The 23,572-nt window shown below is 33.3% G+C and overlaps 2 protein-coding genes and 1 long non-coding RNA gene across 5 annotated transcripts; 2 read left to right on the top strand and 1 right to left on the bottom strand.

Moving 5' to 3' along the window:
- The first annotated feature begins 43 nt into the window (after positions 1–43).
- On the top strand, positions 44–3,882 carry LOC116431145 (lysosomal dipeptide transporter MFSD1). 2 transcript variants are annotated; one of them, XM_031986185.2, is made up of 7 exons: positions 44–531; positions 1,637–1,913; positions 1,982–2,398; positions 2,475–2,786; positions 2,874–2,986; positions 3,067–3,305; positions 3,409–3,879. In XM_031986185.2, the coding sequence occupies exons 1-7, from the start codon at positions 393–395 to the stop codon at positions 3,451–3,453; spliced, it is 1,542 nt and encodes a 513-aa protein (XP_031842045.1). In that variant the 5' UTR covers positions 44–392; the 3' UTR covers positions 3,454–3,879. The 2 variants fall into 2 exon arrangements, with proteins under 2 accessions (XP_031842045.1, XP_031842046.1); XM_031986186.2 differs by lacking the exon at positions 44–531 and adding an exon at positions 1,141–1,572 and having other exon boundaries at positions 3,409–3,882.
- On the bottom strand, positions 2,139–4,803 carry LOC116431146 (uncharacterized). 2 transcript variants are annotated; one of them, XR_004235862.2, is made up of 3 exons: positions 4,672–4,803; positions 2,680–2,796; positions 2,139–2,590 (listed from the first exon to the last, which is right to left on the bottom strand). It is a non-coding gene; the product is annotated as an uncharacterized LOC116431146 (long non-coding RNA). The 2 variants fall into 2 exon arrangements; XR_004235861.2 differs by having other exon boundaries at positions 2,680–2,784; positions 4,672–4,796.
- ath (ATP-dependent RNA helicase DHX33) lies at positions 4,366–19,614 on the top strand. The gene is made up of 7 exons (XM_031986183.2): positions 4,366–4,693; positions 6,460–7,077; positions 8,048–8,280; positions 10,464–10,814; positions 13,810–14,008; positions 15,996–16,272; positions 18,912–19,614. The coding sequence occupies exons 1-7, from the start codon at positions 4,470–4,472 to the stop codon at positions 19,086–19,088; spliced, it is 2,079 nt and encodes a 692-aa protein (XP_031842043.1). The 5' UTR covers positions 4,366–4,469; the 3' UTR covers positions 19,089–19,614.
- The last annotated feature ends 3,958 nt before the right edge of the window (positions 19,615–23,572 follow it).

Below are 23,572 nucleotides of genomic sequence, written 5' to 3'. Positions count from 1 at the left end.
CCAACAATTCTCTTCTGATTCACGATTATTTCTCCTATTTCATAGAGATTTTCTCGCTTACCTTTTGGTATTCCATTGTTTTGAGGTTCTTGTTAGGTCAGTCGCATGACGTATACGATTGACAGATTAGTAATGACACATCTGGTGGTATCATGTACCTAACTTGCTCGAGTAGTTAATCGACAGTGTTTACGAGTTGATCTTTGGCACAATACTTTTCTTCTTGGAATCGAATTGCAGTTGCTTTATTTTGAAGAGGGATTAGCTCGTGCATATTCATTGAATATCTAATGATCAGTACAGTGAACTTTTGTGAACATCTGCATACCAAGGCACCTGTAGCTGTGCCTGCCAATTGTAAACATTAAAAGAATAGCAGAATCAAACGTAACATGGAAGGAGGCATATTCGAAAGTCCGGATACAACTTTGGACAGATCAGAAGATGAAATTGCGCTACAAGGATTCTGCAGCCCCAAGAAGCTGCCGTTCAGATTTCTTGGACTGGCATTGATGTGCTTATTAGGCTTCGGTACGATCCATACTGCAATATTATCTTTACAACGCGATTGAACAGGCATTGTTTATATTTGATCGTGTTTATTTCGATACAGTATGACCTCATTAGGTATTTTTTTATATTCTTAAATATTTTTATCAATATGTAAAAACAAGAGTGTCAATTGTAATATATTTTATAATATGCTAAATTATAGCTATTTTTTCAAAATAACAAACGAATTTACAGTACACGCCAATTATATTCTTAGAAATATTGAAACAGACTATGATTAAGACTAGTGCAATGGAATTAAGAATATCTAAAATTGAAAAAAATTTTTTGCTTTTTTTAAGATCAATTTAATTTAAACAAATTTGCATTTTATTATAAGGAGGAATATATTTTTAGAACTTAAATTACGTGATCAATTTTTATAAATACTACTTAATATTGAATATCGTATATTTTATTAATAATATACAATTTTAGACACTACAGAAAAGGAAAAAAAAACAAAACAAAATTACAGTTTTCTTCATTATTATTGTCATTTTTTTTACGCGATGTAACATTTTATAATACATTGTTTTCTATTGATTAAATAGTAAATATTATACTTGTACATGTGCATTAAATATTCACTCGAAGCAAAGAAATTTTTCCACGAAATATCATTGTATGATAACATTTTCTAAAAGTATTATGTAAACAATTCCAATCATTCCTTAGCTTTTCACGGATGCACGAAGAATTATAAGACACAAACACAGAAGTATCAATTTTAGTGATATTTCAGCGATATTCTTACGGTCTTTGTAGGTTGGGTATAATGTTCTTTTCGTGCTGCACATGCGGCAGAGATAAGACATATCAGAGCGTCAGTACTGTTTCACCCGCGAAATTTTATTTTTCGTCGTTTTTTGTAACATTTCGATATCGAAGCATTGTTAAAGCTTATTTCGAAAGAATACAGGATACATGTTCGCTACGCTCAATTATTCGAATTATAAAACTTATTTTGTCAAAAATTCAAACATGATTGAAATAATCAAGTCACTGACTCTACTTAGGGTAATTTGCTGATGGGTGCACTTTTATTTTTTAAATCAGTTAATGTAATCTAATATTTTTTCAGGTTCCTTCTTTTGTTTTGACAATCCTAGCGCATTACAAGACAATATGAAATCTGATCTAAGCATGTCAACTAGCAGATTTGTGCTATTGTATTCTATTTATTCATGGCCAAATATGATTCTTTGTTTCATTGGAGGATTTTTATTGGACAGCGTGTTTGGTATTAGAGCAGGAACAATAATATACATGGGACTTGCTTTAATTGGTCAACTTATATTTGCAACAGGAGCTATAATTAATGCATTTTGGCTTATGATGCTTGGTCGATTTGTTTTTGGGTATGTTTTTTTAATGTAGTGTATTCCTTATGATAGATTATTGGAATTAACTTTAATACCTGTTACAGTATTGGTTCAGAATCATTAGCAGTTGCTCAAAATAATTATGCTGTACTGTGGTTCAAAGGAAAAGAGCTCAATATGGTATTTGGCTTGCAACTGAGTTTTGCAAGACTTGGTTCAACAGTGAATTTCTTGGTCATGGAACCAATCTATCAATTTGTGTCTCAGTATTATAAAGGACCTGAATGTATTGGAATTATTCTTTTCCTATCTTCTTTAACTTGTGTGGGATCTTTGATTTGCGGATGTGTACTGGGTATCATGGATAAACGTGCGGCAAGATTATTAAGAAGAGGAGAAGGGCAAGAAACCGAGGTTGTTAGTCTAACAGATGTCAAAGACTTTAAGCCTATATTCTGGTTAATAGCTTTCATCTGTATTGCTTATTATGTCGCAATATTCCCATTCATCACCTTAGGAAAGTAAGTATGAATAGTAGGAAAGTTTCATAATCATATTATACATATTTACATGTATTATATAATCTTATTTCCTTAGAGTATTCTTTGAACGGAAATATGCATTCCAGCCATCAAATGCAAACACAGTTAATTCCCTTGTATATTCTATATCGGCTGTTGCATCCCCCATTTTAGGATATCTTGTTGATAGATCTGGAAAAAATATATCATGGGTATTTATCAGTATTTTAGCAACTATAATGGCTCATGGATTACTCGCATTCACATATGTAGACCCCTACGTGTGTATGATTCTCATGGGATTAGCATATTCCATGCTTGCAAGTAGTTTATGGCCATTAATTGCTCTTGTTACACCAGAATATCAGCTCGGTACAGCTTATGGACTGTAAGTGGAGCTGAATTTATTTCTTTTAGTATATCTAGAATTCAAGCTTGTTTGCATTTATATGATTATAATATTCTCGATTTGCAGAGCGCAAGCTGGACAAAATCTAGGATTGGCTATAGTTAGTATTATAGCAGGAATAATTGTGGATCAAAATGGATATTTCATGCTTGAAGTGTTTTTCTTGATTTGGTTGTGGAGTACGTCTTCTGCTTTTTATTTTCCAATTTAATGATCGTAATATGTTTATAATTATCTATAATTAGCATGTTTTCAACAGTTTCTTTGATAACTTCTGTTGCAATTTGGGTACTGGATATAGTAACAACTGGTGGTTATCTAAATATGACCCCAGGTCAAAGAGAGAAGCATGAGCAACTTCGAATTACACCCGAAAGTCTCGAAAGAGAAAAGCTGTTGTCAACGGAATCAACTTCCGATTTGTTTACCGATGATCTTCTGCAACCACAATCTGATATTAGTATAAGAAACCGTTATTTATCTCGTATTGGAGCAATGGTAATTTGTTATTCACTTAATTACTTATCATCTGAATGAAAATGCTTTTTTTGATAAAAATTAAATAATAAGATCTAATTTACACAATTATTTATATTTTTAGGTGCCTCCTTGTACGAAAGTGCCAATTCATCGATCTTTACGATGATACATTCCATTTAGAAATAACTTCGAATAAATAGTTATCCTTGTTTAAGGTATCATTAAAATATTTGCTCACTGTGTCTTCCTCTTACACAGCGTTAATCTGTGATAATTTCTTAATCAATACATTTACAATTGACTATAACTGATTTTTAATCTGTCGACAAGCGGATGTTTTACAAATAGATCAATATGTCGACACATGACAATTAACAGAAATATATTATTTGTTTTACACTAACTGCATTGTAATCACAAAGTTCAATAATAATACAATTTTAAAAATTGTCATATAATTAATAGCATGCTTATAGCATGAATAAGTAAGAAATTATTTTCTACCTCTTGTTTAACGAAAGAACATGCCAAAATGTTAAATTTATTATTATTATGTATGATCTCTAACATATTGTAATATATCAGTGTATCAAAATGTACATATAATAATAAAATATGAAACATATAAAATATTGAGAAATATTATATCATACCTAAATATATTAATTTCATACATATTCTCATACAAATTGTTTTTTTTTTTATAGTAATGAATTCATAATTTATGAAGTTAAGAAATTCAATTAATCATCATCATATTTCATATCATAAAAAGGTGCTGTGTTAAATAAATTGATACTTATAATAATTTGTAACTTTTTCATATAGAAATAACTTTTTGTTTAATGCATTATATTCATGCGTTATACATTAAATTGAAAAGAAAAACAAATTTTGTATTGTACAATGCCTTGTTTCCTTTTCTCACTATTGCTTTTTTTCTTTAGAACCTGTATAAAAATTTATAAAAATTACAGAGGTAATAATTTGCAGAAATTATTCTTTTTTTCGTTAAAAAAGAGCGAATGAAAGTAAAGTCTAAATTAAGGAAACTACGCCATTGGTCGCATTTTCCTCCTGTCAAGGTACTTATTTGTACACAGCTGTAGTGTGCAACACGTGCGTGCTCGTGGTCAGAGCACCATTCTTGAGTTTGCTGTTTGTGTTACATTTTTTGGTGACATGGGGGTCCACGACAATATGGATTCGAAGTATAACGTTATGGGTACTTCGGGCTTTTCAAAATTAGCACCGAAACGTCCTACCACCGTCGTGTTTAACGAGAGCCCAAGCAAAATTAAAAAACTCGAGGATAGTCAACACGTTCAGACAGAAAGTGTGGATAAAGGAAACATAAGCATACTACAACAAAGGAAATCTTTACCAGTTTACAGGCTTCGCAAGCGGTAAGTGCTGCATCATTTTGCTTTCGATTTTCGATTGATTTTCGTTACTACATTAGCTCACGAACAATATCTTGACAACATTCTTGCACGTGAGTATCACAAAACAAAATGGAGTATCACCGACCGTGCACGGCTTATAACTTCCTAATTTACCGCATAGATGACGCCACCATACTATGTCATGTTTTCATTTCTCAAATATTTAAAATAATTTTTTCATGGAATTATCTATTATAGTATACATATCTAAATAATTTTCAATTTTTTAAATTATTATGTAAAATAAATATGGTTTTCTAATTACTATTACTATTAATTTGAACTCAAATAAGTAATATGCATATACCATGTAATTATGATGCATATGTACTTATCTATAATATAAAGTATTTATCACTCCTGTTCAAAGTAATTAATTACCTGAAACTACAATTAATCGAATGTTGAGCGTAATTAACATAATAATGTAATTAAACATAATTAGAGTTGATAAGTTATTAATATTTGAGAATGCAGTTTTGTAACAAATTAATTCAAAACTCTGCATTGATTTAACCCTTTGCACTCCGCTGTCCCCTCTCAGGGGACATCGTGATTCTAGCATATCACTCGGATGTCCCCTCTCAGGGCACATTAAAGTTTATTAGTGATTACGGGGAATTAAGTTATTTTAGCGTAACTTTTTAAGACATGTTTCCCTGAAGTTTTCTCTTGAAATGGCACAAGAAATCAAATCAAATCAAAATATAGTAAAATTACTGAGATATATAAAAAATAATATCAGCTGGTTTTGTGTCAGAAGAGAACGCGAGAAGCGTGCTCACGACATATTTATTTTTTTATTTATTTTTTTGTCCTTTAATGTTACGTTTCATTCTTGAATATGAGTTTCTCATATTCATTATTTATACATGTTGTTAGTTTGGTTTAATATTGATATAGTAAACACAATAGTTATTTCTTTTAATTGTTAACGATTTTTAAGGTCCGTTTGTCTATTATATACGTACGATACATGAAATGGGTTATTAAAGTATCATATGAATCATTCATATAAATAAAAATATATTCATAGGATAAACATTAGTAGGAGGATATAAAGTGTTTAGTACGAAAGTCAATTAAATGAGTAATACCGATATTCGTATTTACATATAAATACCAATTTTGATACTTTCCTTTGTATTTCACACACGAGTTATTTAGATAATCTCATAACAAGAAGAAATCTACTGTAAGACAGGATTTTGTAGATTTTGAAGACAATGTTCTTCGCTCGAAGGCTACAGAAAGAATGTCCTGAGAAGCACTGTTCAACCGGAAGACCCCCTCTTGTCAGCGTCAATTCAAGGACGCTTTTCCTTAAGAAAGCATCGATTGACGAAATGCAGACGACCAGCTTTCGACTTTTCCCTCCTTAAGATGATCTTACACTACGTTAAAGATAACAATAAAAAAATTAACATGCGATTAACTATGTCAATACGTAGTTACCACGTTTCTATATACTGATAAATTCTACATAGTTGATCTTAATAAATGTCAATGCTACTCATTGCACAAAGACCAAAGTAAAAATCTATTTCACTATTACTAGTTCTTCCTTTAAAGTATTTAAAAGTATACCTACAACGAATAAAGACATTCTTTGTGACCTTACGAATTATCAATAGCAATAAAATAAATTAGACGATCGTTAAGAAGAAAATCAAGCAGCAAGGGGTTATATAGCATTTTACAATCTTTTCCAAATCGTTTGACTTTAGACTGCTTGAGGAGATTCGACGCAACAGCACGCTGATCGTAATTGGTGAAACTGGCAGCGGCAAGACCACGCAGATTCCTCAGTTACTTCTGTCTTCGGGCATAGCAGGTGTATCAGGTTGCATCGGCATCACGCAACCGCGAAGAGTGGCGGCGGTCAGCGTGGCACGTAGAGTGGCCCAAGAACAAGGGGTGGAAACAGGAAAGTTGGTCGGTTACTGCGTGCGTTTTGAAGACGTTACGTCCCCCCAGACGAGGATCAAATATTTGACCGATGGTATGATGGTTCGTGAGGCGATGACCGACGAGAATCTGTCCAATTATTCTGTGGTGATTCTGGATGAGGCGCATGAAAGATCGGTGCAGACCGACGTATTGCTCGGTGTGGCGAGGCGGGCGCAGAATTTACGGAAGCTTAAAAACCTGCCACCATTGAAGCTGCTCGTGATGTCGGCGACGATGGACGTCGATAAGTTCGCCAAGTATTTTCAAGCACCGGCGGTGTACTTAGAGGGTCGTCAGCATCCCGTGAAGATTTATCACGCCGTCAAGTCGCAAGAAGATTATGCGTTTTCCGCTCTTGTTACCGCTTTCCAGATTCATCGCGATAATCCTGCCAAGTAAGCGAGACTTTTATCCTCGAATGCCTGCCTTCTTTTACTGTGCTATTTTATAACTAGAACGTGGACGCTTTTTACATACGATCGCATAGGCAATTTGCATTTGTTGTTCCGCAAATTGACGAAGCCTGGTTGAATGAGAATTTGATCGATGATGCAGGTTTTACATACCAAACATGTCTAAGCATTTTTGGCTCAACACTTCTACAAAATTTGTAATGTACAATTTTTTAGTTTTTTACACAACCGTAATGCGACTTCCTTTTCATTCTGTGATATGATTACTGTAGTCATAGTTTGTACCATATTAGTCTTTTTAATAGAATTTCATTGACCTTGGTACTTTTCGACAAAATTGAAATTAATACATATGATAAGCAGGTAATAATTCAATAATTTCATAGAAAGTAAGATGTGGATATTGCTGAACATCGGAGGCAGTAATAAATTCAAACTTCAGTTTCAGTTCAAATTTTTGTTTTGAGAAAAACTGTTGACCGAAACGCGCAGAAAACTCTGACACAAAATGTTAAATTTGTATCCCAAGTGGTGGTAAAAGAATTGAGAAAAGAATTAGCCATTGGAAATCCTATTAGCTTACCATATAACATTTTAAACATCCTACAGAGGTATCTTAAACGAGATGTTTTAATTTTATATCTTATAAAAATAACTATATTAGATGATGTCAGATATGACATTTTCCAGGGCACATTTCCAAACAAAAAACGTTTGAAGCCGTTGACGTTCAATTTTATGATTATATTCTACGTACAATCCAGCTATTTATATATTCCATAAAACATGAACAATATCTTAGATTTATTTTTAATCTATCTGAGTCTGTAACAGGATTGTGGAATTTACATACCGTTACTTCAATTAGATTAAAGGAAAACAGTCCGTACGCAAGTGGAAACTAGGTCAGAAGGAAACGAACGATTTCCTGAATTTTTCTGTCTTTCCCCAGCGAGGACATTCTGGTCTTTTTAACTGGGCAGGAAGAAATAGAAGCTGCAGTCGTGAGCGCAAGACAAGTAGCTAAACAGTTGGATGGACAGGGATATCCGCCATTAAAGGTCTTTCCATTGTATTCAGCTTTGCCAACGCATCAACAATTGGAAGCCTTTAAGCCGTCTGCTCCTGGAATGCGGAAGCTTATTTTGTCAACCAACGTAGCTGAAACGTCTGTTACAATTGGTGGTAAGTTATAATTATGCAAATTTCTGCGGGTTTCAAGGATACATGGGATATGCTAAAAGTGACCAAATTTCTATGTTAATAAAGATACAACGGGTGAAAGGAGTTTGTACAAATTTAAATATTTTTCAACATGCTTTATTAAAGAATTATTACTCTGTAAACATCTGTAGATGCTATTAACGACGTTGCCTTATTAGAATTATATTAGATGTATTTATAAAAAATTAATTTACTATGATTTCAAGAAATAGTTGAAACAGTTTAATTCTTGAATTGTTAACCGAAAAATATGATCTGGTAAACTAATACCGTGTTACTATTGTTCTATATCAAAATTTTCATTCTACGTATTTTCAATTTAGATTTTTGATACAAAATATTACCTGATAATATGAATATTTTATAGAGACACTTTTCTTAATTTACTTTTAAGTTACTTCGGTTTAACTTTATTTTTTTATTAACATTTAGAGCATAAGAATATTAGATTGTTTTATTCCATCTTATTTACATATGTGTCTTAAAGATTTTGTATAATTTTTTCTACCCAAGTGTGAGTGTAAAGAATTGGTGGTACTGAGATTGTATTTTATATAACCCCTTGATTTTCTGTCTGATTACAGTGGATAATGTTTATATAAACATATGATAAATGTTATTAAATTAACATAGAGCTTTGAGTCACTTCGATATAAATATAATATCTTCTAATAAGCATCCCATTTATTACATATAGATACATAAGGTAGGCTTATAAATCATTTCATTTTTCACTTCATTTGAATTTAGAAAGTAGAAATTGGGTTTTCGAGGAATACAAATATTAGAGAGATTTGTTCTTAATATACTCAAGTAATATAAAATATATTAATGTCGAATAATATTTTTTCGTATAAAATGTTACCGTAGAAATTGAGGATTAGGTATCATTTAGTTTATCTATCTGATCTTTGCTAATAATTTCTATTTGTTTCATTCGTTTTTGTTTGAATTAATTTATTTTAATCGTTCATTAGATTTATGTTATAATTTTAAGTGAACTGTAGATTTTATGAATAGTATACACAATTGTGTAGTGTGAGATATATGTGCACTAGTTTATTATGTTTTCTATAAATGACGAGTGTTAACAAATTCTTCTCTAAATTTTTTGCGTTTTTGATAATAGCTTCAAATTAAAATTCAATGTAAAATTCAATATAGAACAATTTAAAATTTAATATTAATATTTTTAACAAATTTTAATTTTCTCAAAGTTACCTATATCTATTTAGTCGAGTATTTAATCGTACCGTAGTGTCTATATCATACAAAGTGACGTAGAACAAAAGAAGTTGTTTTATACAAAGCAAAACAATTTTTCATTGAACATTTCGGTTTTGTGGAGTACAGCGTGCAATAGGTTTTACAAGAAGTAGATACAAGCAGTAACGAACGGACACGTTAGTTGATTTATATTCAGCAACACGTATCCTCGACGAATCTTCAAACACGATTTACCCGAAATCAAGTTTCAAATGAAAAACTTATTCTCTTTTCTCAACTAAATTTCCACCTGTCCCACTTATCCTACTTGTCCCATGACAATTTACACATTTACTTAACTTGTTAACTGTGGAATGTAGTTTAAAAAATCTCGCGTTTTGCGCGCAATAAAATGTTAAAATGAAGTGTGTATTCGTCAAATGCAGGACGAATGCACCCAGGGTATATTTTAATGAAAAACCAAAGCAAAACAAAGAAGAGTTGCATGTTTACGTGAACGAATGAATAATTCATCGTTGAAAGAATTAGTATCATTTCAAGCTCTAAGATGACGCGTGTACTCGTCAAACTCAGTTAACTGGTTAACCATTCACACTCCATGAACTCTCAGGCAAATTAATACACTCGGTGCTCGACACTGTCAGCGGTTCTAAACGTTTCCAAAAAAATCCTTTCCTTCCGACTCCGTTCTGCGAATAAATCGTCTTCGCCGGACGAGGTCGTCCTTGATCGGATTAATTCGGCAAATTATCCATCGGCGTGGGCCAATTTCATTTTCCACGAGCGCCGCAATCTGCTAATATCACGACCGAAACCCCGGTACTCGTTCGTGACAGACTTGATTACTCGGCTCGCTTTCGTGATTACATTCGTGAGAGGATTGTGGTACACAGAGATTCCCGGATGAAATTACACAGGAATTCGACATGTGATCGACACTGGAGTGGTCAAAGCGAGAACTCATCACCCGACGACAGGATTGGATGTGCTCAGGGTGGAAAAAGTCTCAAAGGCACAGGCCTGGCAGAGGACAGGCAGAGCGGGCCGGGAAGCGGCCGGCAAATGTTACAGAACCTACACGAAAGAAGATTTCGAAAGGATGAAGGAGATGCCGGTGCCCGAGATACAAAGGTGTTCCCTCGCGGGAGTGGCGCTCCAGCTGCTCGCCATCGGGATTGATATCACTACCTTTGATTTCATGGACAAACCGCCGACAGAAGCTGTCGACGTCGCGGTGACCTGTTTGGAGAAGCTTGGCGGTGTTAAAGGTGAGCATGGTTTCCCTCGAATGTATTGAAACTGATTATTTTTCAACCTTGTTACCCGCTGGATCTGAATCGAAAGCAAATGCGGTTTAATTCGAAGTGTACTGCTTGGGATTGTATATGCATAGCTATTCGTTGCGAGTCTATAACTTCTGGTAACGGTTTCGAGAGTCTTTCGACATCGCAATCTTAAGCTCTTGATTGCATCTTTCTGGGCATTTCGCGTTCAACAATTGAATTATTCATTCATCTGTAGAACCATTTATTTATACGGTTTTCCCTCGTGAAGTCGAGCGACTTGGGAGGTCTAGCGAGACACTCGGCTTTCATTGATTGATAGCTGGTTTTTATCGCGCGCATCGCGAATGACTTTCAATTCGAATAATATTACTTCGAACACTTCGTGGTTTAGTTCTTCAGGTTTTTTTTACGTGAAAGTGCTGAGTTTTTCTGAACTTTTGGTGATGTATTGAAATTACGATGTTAGCAAGTAATGCAGACTACAAAGTAAAATTGCAAATTTTAAATTTCAAGTTTCAAGTTTCAAGTTATAATTCTATATTTATGAGTCACGCATTTTCTATTTACTAAGACTTCTATATTTAAATTTGTTACTAGGTAAAATGTAAAATTGCTATTAAATTTAATTTTAGCGTTACAATATTTTTCAAATTTTACCGGTTTTCCAAATTTTAATACTTCAATATTACAAATTTTTCATATTTTTAATTTACATTGGTAACGTATAAGTATGATTTATTTTTAAATAATAAGTGGTTACAAGCACAGTACAACAAAGCAGTTACTTTACTGTCACTTCAATTTTAAATTGCACGCAGCATCTGGCTACTCAGCTTAATCATGCAATGTGAACTAGTAACTTTAGTGTCCTAATGTGTAAGCTGCTGATGAAAGAACTGAAATCAAATGTTAGTTACATACAACGTCTAGTCACATGTATGTGTAGGTGGTTTCAAGGGAGTCAAAGGTGATAATAGTATTCAAGTCAACCAGAGCATAGAGTTTGCTCTAAAGACATTGTTAACAGTGTACCATGCGTGAATGGAACATTGTCCCATTGGTACCGTATTTGAAGTTAAATTGTGAACCAAAGATAATTCCAATAGGATTGCAATTACTATTCAGTGTGTAGATTCGATGTAAGACCAGTATTTAACAAAGGACTTGCTCAGGTTAACGGTTGTAAGATAGGTCTAAGTTTAAACACCATTCTTCATCGATTCTAAGCTCAGGTGTTCTAGAATCTGTATGACTTTCAATAGCTTCCCTTAATCTCATTTTCTTCGCACAGTGTCTTACCAACAACTTACGCTGCAATGCTTGTTCCAGAACATGCTCGCTATTACCAGTAAGATAAAAAGTAACATTTTTGTCAGTGAAAACTTATTTTTATGGAAATAAAAGTGTCAATTTTAGAAAATTCTACAGTTCCGGGTAAAAAAATTAGGGCCATCCACAATTCTGGTGGTAATCGTGGAAGTAAAAGGCCAAAATGTAATTTGTATTAATTTTTATTTAAGGTTGTACATAGTATATATTACATATTTTTATAGTAATAATATGCGTATTATTATACATAATGTTCTATTATTGAGAGTTTATTGTCCGACCAGTAAAAATTTTGTTTATTCTCCAGGTATGAACCCCATTGAAAATGTCTGGAGTTTACTGAAAACTCTTGTGTATAACACTTACTACTACAGTAGCAGATTTAAAAGCAAAAATTGTTGAAATTTGGCAAGACCATTCCAAAGTCAAAGACGTGATCACCAAATGCAAACACAGTACGTTAAAAAGGGTGAATGCTATAATAAAAGCAAAAGAGGGAAGCACAAATTATTAATGTTTATTTATGTAATATATATGTACATATCTTAATAGATAGTAAAAGTTATTATTAAATTAATTCAAATTTCCGATTACTGTGAAAAATGTTAAAAACTGTGGGTGGGCTTAATATTTTGATCAGAGGCTGTATATCAACTGAACAGTGAAATGATTTTTTTTTTAATTAAAAACAAATTGGATTACCGTTACGGTACCGTCAACGTTTATGGAACAATGATTATGTTTCTGGGATGATTGATTTGAAAAGTTTGTGAAAAATGTAAGTTTTATTCACATCAGAGTTGCGTCGATACCACCAGGCACGATAGAATTATTGCCTAACAAAATTCTGTAGTTGCAAACTTTCCCAGAAGATTCTGAAATTCAAATAAGCGACATCGACGTACGGAGAAAATATATCTGGGTTCACAGGAAACAATATGTTTCCTCGACTTCTTTCTTTGTGGAACAATATTTCATTTCTTCGGCGCTGGTTGGTATTGTGGCCGCATTGAGCTTGACTGCGCTTTTGTGAAAACTATTGCAATTCGCCTTGACGCTACTAAAATTACGATTTAGGAGGACGTATTTAGTTTGATCATTAATAAATCTTGTGTTCGAATTTTTTATTATTTATGTTGCCAAGACAATGTTTCAATTCTTTTTAATTATATAGAAATATTTATTAAAATTGTAGGTGTATTTTTCGAGAAAACGCAAGGGTGCGAGTTCTGAATATTTATAAATATATAGAAATGTATTAAAATTATGAATGTACAAATTATTGTAATATATTTTAATAATTTAGCTTTTTATGAAAATTCTCTTATGTACCGTGAGTGTCTGAACAATATCGTCTCAATATCGTCAACTGTACTAATTTAAAGTATTCTACGCAAATAAAATGGGTATACTGTATGTAACAAAAACGCTTCCGCGTGCAAAGGGTTAAATGCACCGGGAAACATTGTAGATGCTCGGATGAAGATCCGGTGAACAGACTGGAAAAATTTTGATCACCTCTACGTTGAAGAATGATTGAGGTCAATTGACAACCTCTATTTGCCATTTATTTTCGACCCACTGGGGCGTTACTAGACAGTATTACCATATCATATAAAACTTTCACATTTGATTTTCACGCGAATAGGTTCTCCGCCGCAGCTGACTACACTTGGCAGGACGATGTCCTTATTCCCATTGGATCCAAGATTCACCAAAGTAATTCTTGCATCGGTGGAGCACCAGTGTCTCGAGGAAGCGTTGTCAGTGATTGCACTATTGTCGGGGGAGTCTGTTTTCACCGATCCACCTGCTAAAAGGCAACAAGCTTATGTTGCGAGATTGAGGTATTCATTTTAATCGACTTCAGCTCCTTTTGTTGTTGCTTCATTTTTTCAAATACCAAAATCAAATATGTTAAAAGACTTAGTTTACTTGGAATAGAGTAAAAGACAAAAATAGAAGATAAATTAATCAAATTTAAATACAAAATTAAGAACTTGTCTTACTGGCAGTAAAATAATAATACAATATGTTTAGTTGAATTAAATAAATTTAAAATTTGAAGGTATTGAATGAACTTAATCGATTTTTCAGTGAAGAAAGTAGAATATAACAGCTCATAATACACGAAAAAGTGTTATGTACTTGCTATTCTTAGTTTTTCACGATTTAAACGAATGGGTGTCTAGAAGGAGGACCGTTTTTACAAATTTTTCAAATAGCTTTTTGTTAGAAAAAGGACAGAATATGATGCAAAGAATATTTTTGCAAAATTTTAGTTCTTAATTGTTATTCTTGATGTCACAAATTAAACATAAAAGAAAAATGAACATTAAACAATTTCAGACATTAGCGCGAAGAAAGAAACGAATTTGCTTTTATTTTGTATTTTTTAAACTTTTCAATTTTCTTGTATCTTCCAAACTTTACAAAATGTAGCATAGTCGTATTTTGTAGATTCCGATGCAAATACAGTAGACTTCCGTATAACGCGACTTCTTACAACGTGAAGTCCTATAATGCGCCGAAGATTTTGCGACTATAGTTCTCATATAACGCGATTCCTCGTATAACGTGATATGTAATAAAATCCAAGAATTTATAACATTTAAAAATGAAATAAGGTTGAATTGAACATTATATTGTTTGCTTTACTGTTATCGATTACTTCTGTTTCCATGATTCTTTTATTTAGCCTAAAACATAAAAAAATAAGAGTTGGCGTGGTAATAATCATTCGAAACATGTTCATTTATAATAATCATTCAAACAACTTCATATTATTCATGTTATAGGAGATAAATCTCGTACAGCACGATTTCCCATAACGCAAATTCACACAACGCGTAACGTATTAGATCGTATAATATGAAATGTCGGATTTTTCTCACTCATAAATATTTCTACTTCTATCGTCGCTATTCCTTTGTTTTTCATACAACTTCTCAAACAGTTTCATTGTCGATTATCAAAGTAAATTTTTGCAAAATACCTTCTTCGAATTATTCATAATAACTATTTCTTGCAACGTTTTTTCAAAACATGGACACCTTTAATATTTGTGGAATTTTCTTATGTGAATTCAAACTTCGAAATAATGCTGCGAAAACGACTGAAAATATAAACGAAGCATTTGGGACGATACTGTGAATGAAAGAACAATGCAGCGTTAATTTACAAAATTTCAAAATGAGCCGCGTGGTAAACCAGTAATAGTAGTTTATAACAACGTCTTCAGACTTTATTCATTCTAAACATTCAGGATTTTTCAAAAAAGAATATATTTATTAAATAGACGTTGGTAGAAGTGTATCGAATCGAATAGAGTATATTTTGAGAAGTGTTCAAAAGTTTACGCGTGTAAGACATGTCCATCAGGAATTGTTTCCTGATGTTCTTCTAGCATTGCAGCTGGCATCATCAGAAGGTTTGAGGATTCACTAATAGTGGCCAGCCAGAATCAGTGCTTCCTATTTAAGTATACCTTGCTCGGAGTTACGGATGGATGATCACCAATCCGGTGTTTTTAATTAGTCAGCTGAAAGTATGCTTAAATACGAAGCACTGATTCTAGACTCGCGTTATACGCGTTATACGAGAGTCTACTGTAATCATAACTTTCGTTAGAGTACCAATCAGGCTGAAAGAGTTTCACCTGGAAAACAGTCCAGTGATATTTTGAATTGCCTAAAAATCACGAGATTTAAAAAGCTCGCGATATCTGGTGTGTCAGGTATCCGAGCGTTCTTTTGCGAATGTCAAATGGTCCGAAGCGTGATCGATACTTGTAGCTTGTTACGTGACACGTTGCCGGTGTTTCGTTCGTTCCAGATTCGCGTCACCCGAGGGAGACCATGTCACGTTGCTGAACGTTTTTCGCGCATACATGAACACGAAGCAGAAGAAGGTCTGGTGTCACGAGAACTTTCTGCATCATAGGAATCTGGAGTATGCCGCGGAGGTGCGCCAGCAGCTTGCCGCATTAGCGAAACGTGCGAATTTGGAGAAGGCGAGCTGCGGAACGAATACAGAGCAACTCAGGAAAGCGCTCCTCGAGGGCCTCTACGATAACCTCGCCGAACTGCAGAGGGATCAAACTTACATCACCGTGAGTATTCGATTCTTCCGATTGCGCTAGCCCTCTGTGCCGGTTGGCACTCGTGGCCGTTTTAACACTAAAACTACCAAATGGGTCAAAATGACCCATTCCTCATTTCCTCTTTTTGCAATTATTAAAAAGATAATAAATGTTTCGTTAAGAGATTATTAAGGAAATCGATTTAGCAATACGCAAACTGAATTATAAATCAATTAAATCAAAAACTCAATGTAAATGCTCGGTAGTTTTAGTGTTAAATCTGTAGATGTTTTTCCAGAAAAAACTGTTGAAAGGTAAAGGTGAATGGTTTAATACGTCGACGCCGTCATCCCGATTGTCTTAATATAGATGAAGTAATTATTTTTCAAGAATTTATTTCTAAATTTACTAAGATTATGAATATTAATATAGTTCAAATGAAAATTATTAATAAATATTTATTAATTTTTATTGAATTTGTTTATTAAAATTTATAAAATTTATTTTATATTGATCATTTATTTATTTATAATTTATTGGTCTATATTTACTTATTTAATAATCTCATTTACTTAGGTGAATTAAACTTTTCTTATACGCCGTGTACCACTGGTGGCTCACAATTTTATGTCGATCAAATTTTATAGACGACATATACCATCAAATAAGTTCGTTAAAGTGGTTCGGTATGTAGTTGGAAAAATTCAACATGTATAGTTGAAAATGAATTTAATTGTTGATAATTTCATTAAGTTCAACAATTTTGGCCACCGGACAGGCAAAAACGTGAATTCAGCACCGGTGTCAAGGTGTTAATCCTTCCAGAATGATTGTCGTCATATCGACGATGTTAGGTTTCCGTACCTGGATTCAAAAGTTGCAAACAAACAGTTTAATTACTTAAAAGTGGGAGATTGTTGCATAATTTTCTTTTTTTTTAATACTTAAGAGCTCGATATGTGATTTATTTGTTTATAAAAAAACAAATAGAATAGAAAATTAAAATTCTTTTTTAAAAGAATTTTAATAAAATGTCAGGCCTCAAGATAAATGATGCGATTTTCACTATACCTTTCATTTTTAATTTTAATTCTTCGTCTTATGACTTCTTTTACAAACTGTACTCGACATAACTATTTTGTCGTTAATGTTTTAAATATTAGAAAATCCAAAACGTAATAATTTATAATAAAAAATGATGTTCAATTTAAACTCAAGAGAATTAAATAATATTTGTTAAACTCTATTAAAAATTTTTTTCGTGAGTCTAGTACGATATTTTGAAGCAAAAAGTTAAGTAGTTGAAAAGAATAAAAATTATGATACCGAGATAATTTCAGTTTCACTATAGCGACAAATAAATAGAATGAGTGTTTGAACGGTTAGGACGAACAGCTAGTATTTTCTCATGAAAGCGTGGAACAAAGTCAGGAAATTAAGTTTCAGGAAAAACTTGTTTAGAGTTCGGCAAATCATTTTAAGGCTATCTAATGGTCGGGTATTTATGACGCTTATTTGCAGTTGTGACAATATTTAATCTTTTAACGTTGAAAGCGATCGACGTATTCATAGTTTGTATGGGTGCTCTTCTGTATTTAATAAATTGTTTATTGATTATTCATCTTGCTAAATGCATTGCACTTTCAATTATTCTTTTTATTGACAATATAAATGTTTGGGAAAATGAATTCGTATGAATGAGTTTAGAGATTTATTTTTACTTTGTGTGAATGTACCAAGATATCATCCTAACATCAGATGTTAACTCCAAATAAATTAAAGAATTATGTAAAATATATATTTCATATATATATATATATATATATATATATATTTACGCATTGTTAATATGATGAAGTTTTTCGAATCTTTGATATTTTTCTAATTTTCTAAATTATGTAAAATCGTTTTCAGCACGGAAATTGAAAAAATGTTCTTCTAAATAAGATTTTCTCAAAGGAAGTGCTGAAACGTTTTTTCGTTGAATTTTAAACAATTCACATATTGCTTTTTAAACGTCGAGCCATAATGAACGTGCGTTGGTTATAGAAAGCTCATAGCTGAAAAGAAGTAGAAACCAGAAATAAGATAATGCCTATTAGTATTAATGTTAGTATTATTAATTATTATTATTGTTAATTATTAACAGTTAGTATTTGTATTTATATGTGGTGGAAAATATTAAATAACCAGTATTAGTAAGTTTTATTTTGTGTCGTTACGGAGTCGATTCAATTAATAAATATGTCCGTATAAAAATCTACTCTCCACGTTGCAACACGAAAGTCAATACTGTCAGTTTCAAAGAGTTAATTCCTTTTAACAATAATATTCTCAGAAATTTCTTAACTCGGTTCACTTTACAATATTCCCTACAGTTAGTTCCATTTGATTGTTCGGACAGGCAATTCTAGTAGTTAACAATAACAAAGGTCTAGTCATTCAACTGTCTTGTTCACGGACAAGAAGAAGATATTGACGTTACAAGATGAAAAACTACACGACAAAATTAAGAGAAGTTTTTGAGAAGGGGTAGCGTCATTTTGTTGTTATTCCGGGAATTCGAGGCTTAAACTAGTTTCTCGGGTATAGGGTGCAGTTTAAGTAAGTTTTCTCCCGGCGAGTGGATAACGAGAATTTAGGAGTAATTGGATTGTACATGTGTGTAGGTGAGCTCGAAGCAGCCGGTAGCGATACATCCTTCCTCGACGTTACATGGTTCCAAGCCGCCGCTAATATTGTTCACGGAGGTCGTAGCCACCGGAAGATGTTATATTCGCGGTTTGTCTGTCATCGAGTCCTCGTGGCTGTCTGAAAAAGGGTTTAATATCGGAAAACACGACTAACAAGGATCCACTGGACTCCGCAAATGAGTTCCACTGTAAAAAGATGAAACATTTCAGGATCTCGCTTCCTCCTAGATCGTTGCTTGTTTTTCTACTTTGTACAGTCGTTTAATAAAACTTTTTACAGCCTCGTTGGTAATAGGACTTACTTTCTTGTTCTCTAACTCAGTGACCTCTTTATCCTTATTACGTTTCCACTGGACATAATTTTCAAAAATTGTACTGATCATTTTTAAGTACATATTATTAAGAAATATTTAGTTTAATTTGGGACAAAAATGATCATGTTTCAATGATACTTTTGATTTTATTTTTGTACTGTTAATATCTTCGTATGTTCCAGTACTTAAGTAAGGGGTAGAGTATAATTAAATTGTATTGCATACAAGAAATGGTTTTGTATATATGATAAAGAATATTATTCATTAATGTCAACGATTTTACTGCATTTACGTTGTAATAAATATTAATAAGATATAATGTTTTTGTATTGTAATGTAATGTAATGTAATGTAATGTAATGTAATGTAAATTACGTAAATAAATATTCTATATTACATGAACTGACAATATCAATTAACTATAAAAATTTGTACCAAATTATACCTATTCCTAACTATCTTTCAAATTAATTCATTGTTAAGTGTTTGTAAAAAGAAGCAAAGAAATTTTATTTTATTCATTGTAAGTGCACATTTTTTTAATAGATTAAATATTGATAATAAAAAAACTGTATGTTTATTGTGACACATTTTTATTGTGACGATGATTTCTTACTATAAGATAAGGGATTAATTTATCAGTAAATATTCTTGCAACCACGAGTAAGGAATGTACCCGTCAAGAACGAAGATTATCAATATTTTCACCACTTGCGGTACAGTGACAAATGATGATGATGAAGTGACTTTAATAAAAATAAATGTTATTCATTGCATATAAGTCGAAGTTAGAAACTGTATTTCTATTATCAACACTATAGTTTCAGAGTAAGCATATTCTTACAATAAGTTCTATAACTGTTATTCTTCGGTTCTGAATGAAATGTAAGAACGAGATGCAGAACTGAAATGCAGAACTGAAAACTAACAGCTAGTGTAATGTCGGGTGAGATGACCCAATCTCATTTATATTGTCAAATATCCATATTTTCAATTGTTCTTAGTGGTATACTGAACCTTATATAGAACCCTATTTAACTGTTCTTATATGTATTTACTTTCATAAAATATATTTTCCTTTTGTTAGATATTAATGATATTTACGATGTAAGAGTTCTTTTTAAAAAAGTGGGCCACCTCTTCCCGACATACCCTATAAACGCGATATTTTACCCTAGAACCAAAACCCATGCAGCTCAGATATAATAACAGTTACGACTTTATTTCCGTTCTCCATAACAGTTTCAAACAGTTATTTTCAGAATCTTTTCAATCCTTGTTCAAAATAAACAAAAAATTCCATCGCGTTCTCCCAAATCACAAAAATGTTGAGTGCCATGGGGTTCACCGGTGACTCCTGCCCAAATTCAATTATTGCAATTCTCTCAATTAAACAATGATTATTTGAAAACATTCCTATACTGTAAATGATTCTACCTAATGCGGTGACATTCAGCAAAACAAACTTGCGATAATAACAATGCAATTCAATTAAATAATTTAATATTGTATTTTTTTCATTTCGTATATTCTACACCTTAAAATCGTGCGGCATTCAACGTATTAAAGAAACAGTATTCTGCACATTACATCGCGCAACAATAGCGAGCTACATGAAGTTTCACCGTTGGGAGACCTCTTAGAACCTAACACGGTCAATTACGCTGTTAACTAAAAATGGATAAATATTTCCAACTTTGTACACGACATCCAGGGCAATTAACGAAACATAAGACGAGGAAGCGTAGCCTAATGCAAACTCTCTATATTCCTATCATACCTGCACCGGCAGGTAGCTCAATGTCTTCATCGTGATTTTCCGTTTACAGCTTTCTAGGAAATAGGCTATGGTTTCTCGTATAGCACATGTCGAGACTTTTGTCCACCGCGCGCGTATCTATCTAACCTAGCGTGTTTATGAAGTAGAACATCTCACTTCATGAGACGACATAATTAGATGTAATTAAAATATAACGATACGGGATGAATATGGGTGTTGACTACTTATTCCTATCTCACTTCGTTGTATTCAGTTTAATTTGCGATCTTTGTTTGCGCCAATCAGCCAATAATAAAAGCGGTTGAAACCGATGCGTTAACGTCCATCGCCAGTAGACCTGCCCCCTTGCTGCACATGCCTCTTCAGACCTAAGGACATGTAAAGAAACATCGTCTGTGGACAGAGGGTGTCCTAGATTATCCTCCAAAGTACTTACAATTGGTAAAACTAGGTATGGAGAGGGTAACTTTTTGTGATAGGGGTGTCACTAAAGTGCGGGCACCGATTTAGACACCCCTACCATATCTTGTAACATTCTACCGCCGCGAATACACTTTGTGCCTATAGTTTGTAACGCATTATTCAACGTTTCTAAGATCAAATTAAAACAAATATATACAGTTCACTAAATATCGTTAAATCATTGAAATGTCCTTGTTACTTTAACCAATACTAAGGAACGTTCACGTACAAACATTGCGGTATTAATTCTGATCGGCAGAATTTTGGAGTAAACGAGGTATACAAATGCAAGAGCGGCGGTACGCGTTTTCCTTGGCCCGAAAGTGCTGAAGCGAACACAGGCACTTGGCCGCGTTCCGAAGTCGTTAGCAGATCGCGTCGATTAATCATGCCTGCGCGAACGTGGTTGTCTTTGTTGCAGTTCGCGGCGGGGCGGCTGCACAGCGAACTGGAGACAACAGTGGATTTCGTAACAGTTCAGTAAATACGCAAATTGGTAGCTCCCCGAACTGATTAGTTATGAAGACAAATAATTCACCTGTTCGTTGCGCTGACGCGGCGACCGGTCTTTTTTTTCAACGGTGCGTTGCTCTCGTGTTTTCCATTCGCGGGCGATTCGGATGATCCTTGGTACGGCGTCGGCCAGCAAAACGGTTAATTAACGCTGTGCAAACGGTTTGTTTGACGAGGACGAACGGATAGGGCACAGTCGTCGTTCGGTTGAGCGCGTGTCACCACAACAGGTGGCTACCTCCAGAGAACGCCGTCACAATTTCATGTGAATGGCCCTACTATTTTCGACACAGCGATACGCAATTAAAGGGTGGTCGCATGATTTCCGTCGCGTAAGTGCCGGTGGAACAGCTGTCGACATTCTGAACGGTTGGAAATAGGTCACTTAGAACATTACGGGACTGGAGAGCTGGCGATACAAGGTGATCCTGGAAGTTTATGGTAGTTTTGTGCGGTTGGTACGAGGTGTAATACAAATAGGCAGAGATTATTTGGGGTATGTTTTCTTAGTTGAGAAGATAAAGAACGAATAGGTGAAACGAGTAGGTGAGACGCAATGAAAAGCATTATTATTTTATATAAATTTTTAAATATTAAAGGAAAATATAATTCTCTTTTTTTTAACTCTTAGGGGCGCGCAATTATAAAGAAATAAGAAACTCAACCTGCACGATAATAGTATAAGAGTATAAGTAATTTCAATTAAGTTTGGTGGGTTAAAAAATACTCATCATGCATTAACTGACAAAAAAGTGGGATAATTTTAAACCCACCTAACTCTAAAATGTTAAAACTGCTTTCCATCTAGTGATCCATTTTTCAAATCTGTTTGGGTTAACTTTTACAAATTTATATGAAATAAAGCTTTCTGTTGAGACTAAAAATAATCGATTTCTTTCTGGGATAGAAATAAAAGAAAATTTGGGTATTATAAAAATAAACATCATATTTAATAAATAAAGTATTTTAAATGCTTATATTTTCTTAACGTATTTATTTCCCTTTATGTAGTAATTATGATTAGATAATATTATACAAGGTGATAGAAAAATTATTGGTTACTTCTAGGATAGATAGTATGTATCAAATGCTGCAAAAAAGTTTTAGTGAACACGGGTCGAAAAACTAATATTTCCAAAGTAAAGTTTACAGACGTACAGATACACAGATAAACTAAAACAGAAAATATATCTCTAACCACCACTTATATCTTTGTAGAGCGGAACCTTTTTACCGTTAATGATTAATTATTAAAAGAATTGGTTTTTTATTTCCTTGATAATTATTGGTTCTATTCCGAGATAATTACTGATAGTATTCTGAGATAGAATTTTAATGGGTGACTATTAGCGTCTGTTCTATCGAGAGGGTTAAGTAAGTATTCAATATACGGGAGTGATTTAAATTGTGAAGTTCGACGATCTATTTAATAATGAGAAGTGTGAAGGGAAATAGGAAGTGGTGTTGAAAGTCTTATCCTAAACCTGTAGACCGGATACACAACGCTCCTGCGGTTTCCTGTAAACGCTTGCACTTCTACCCTTGCTCGCCAGTGTAAGAAAACTTGT

This window comes from Nomia melanderi, chromosome 2 (genome assembly GCF_051020985.1).
Source record: "Nomia melanderi isolate GNS246 chromosome 2, iyNomMela1, whole genome shotgun sequence".
Lineage (NCBI taxonomy): Eukaryota > Metazoa > Arthropoda > Insecta > Hymenoptera > Halictidae > Nomia > Nomia melanderi.
This window is presented reverse-complemented; position numbering and strand designations above follow the sequence as displayed.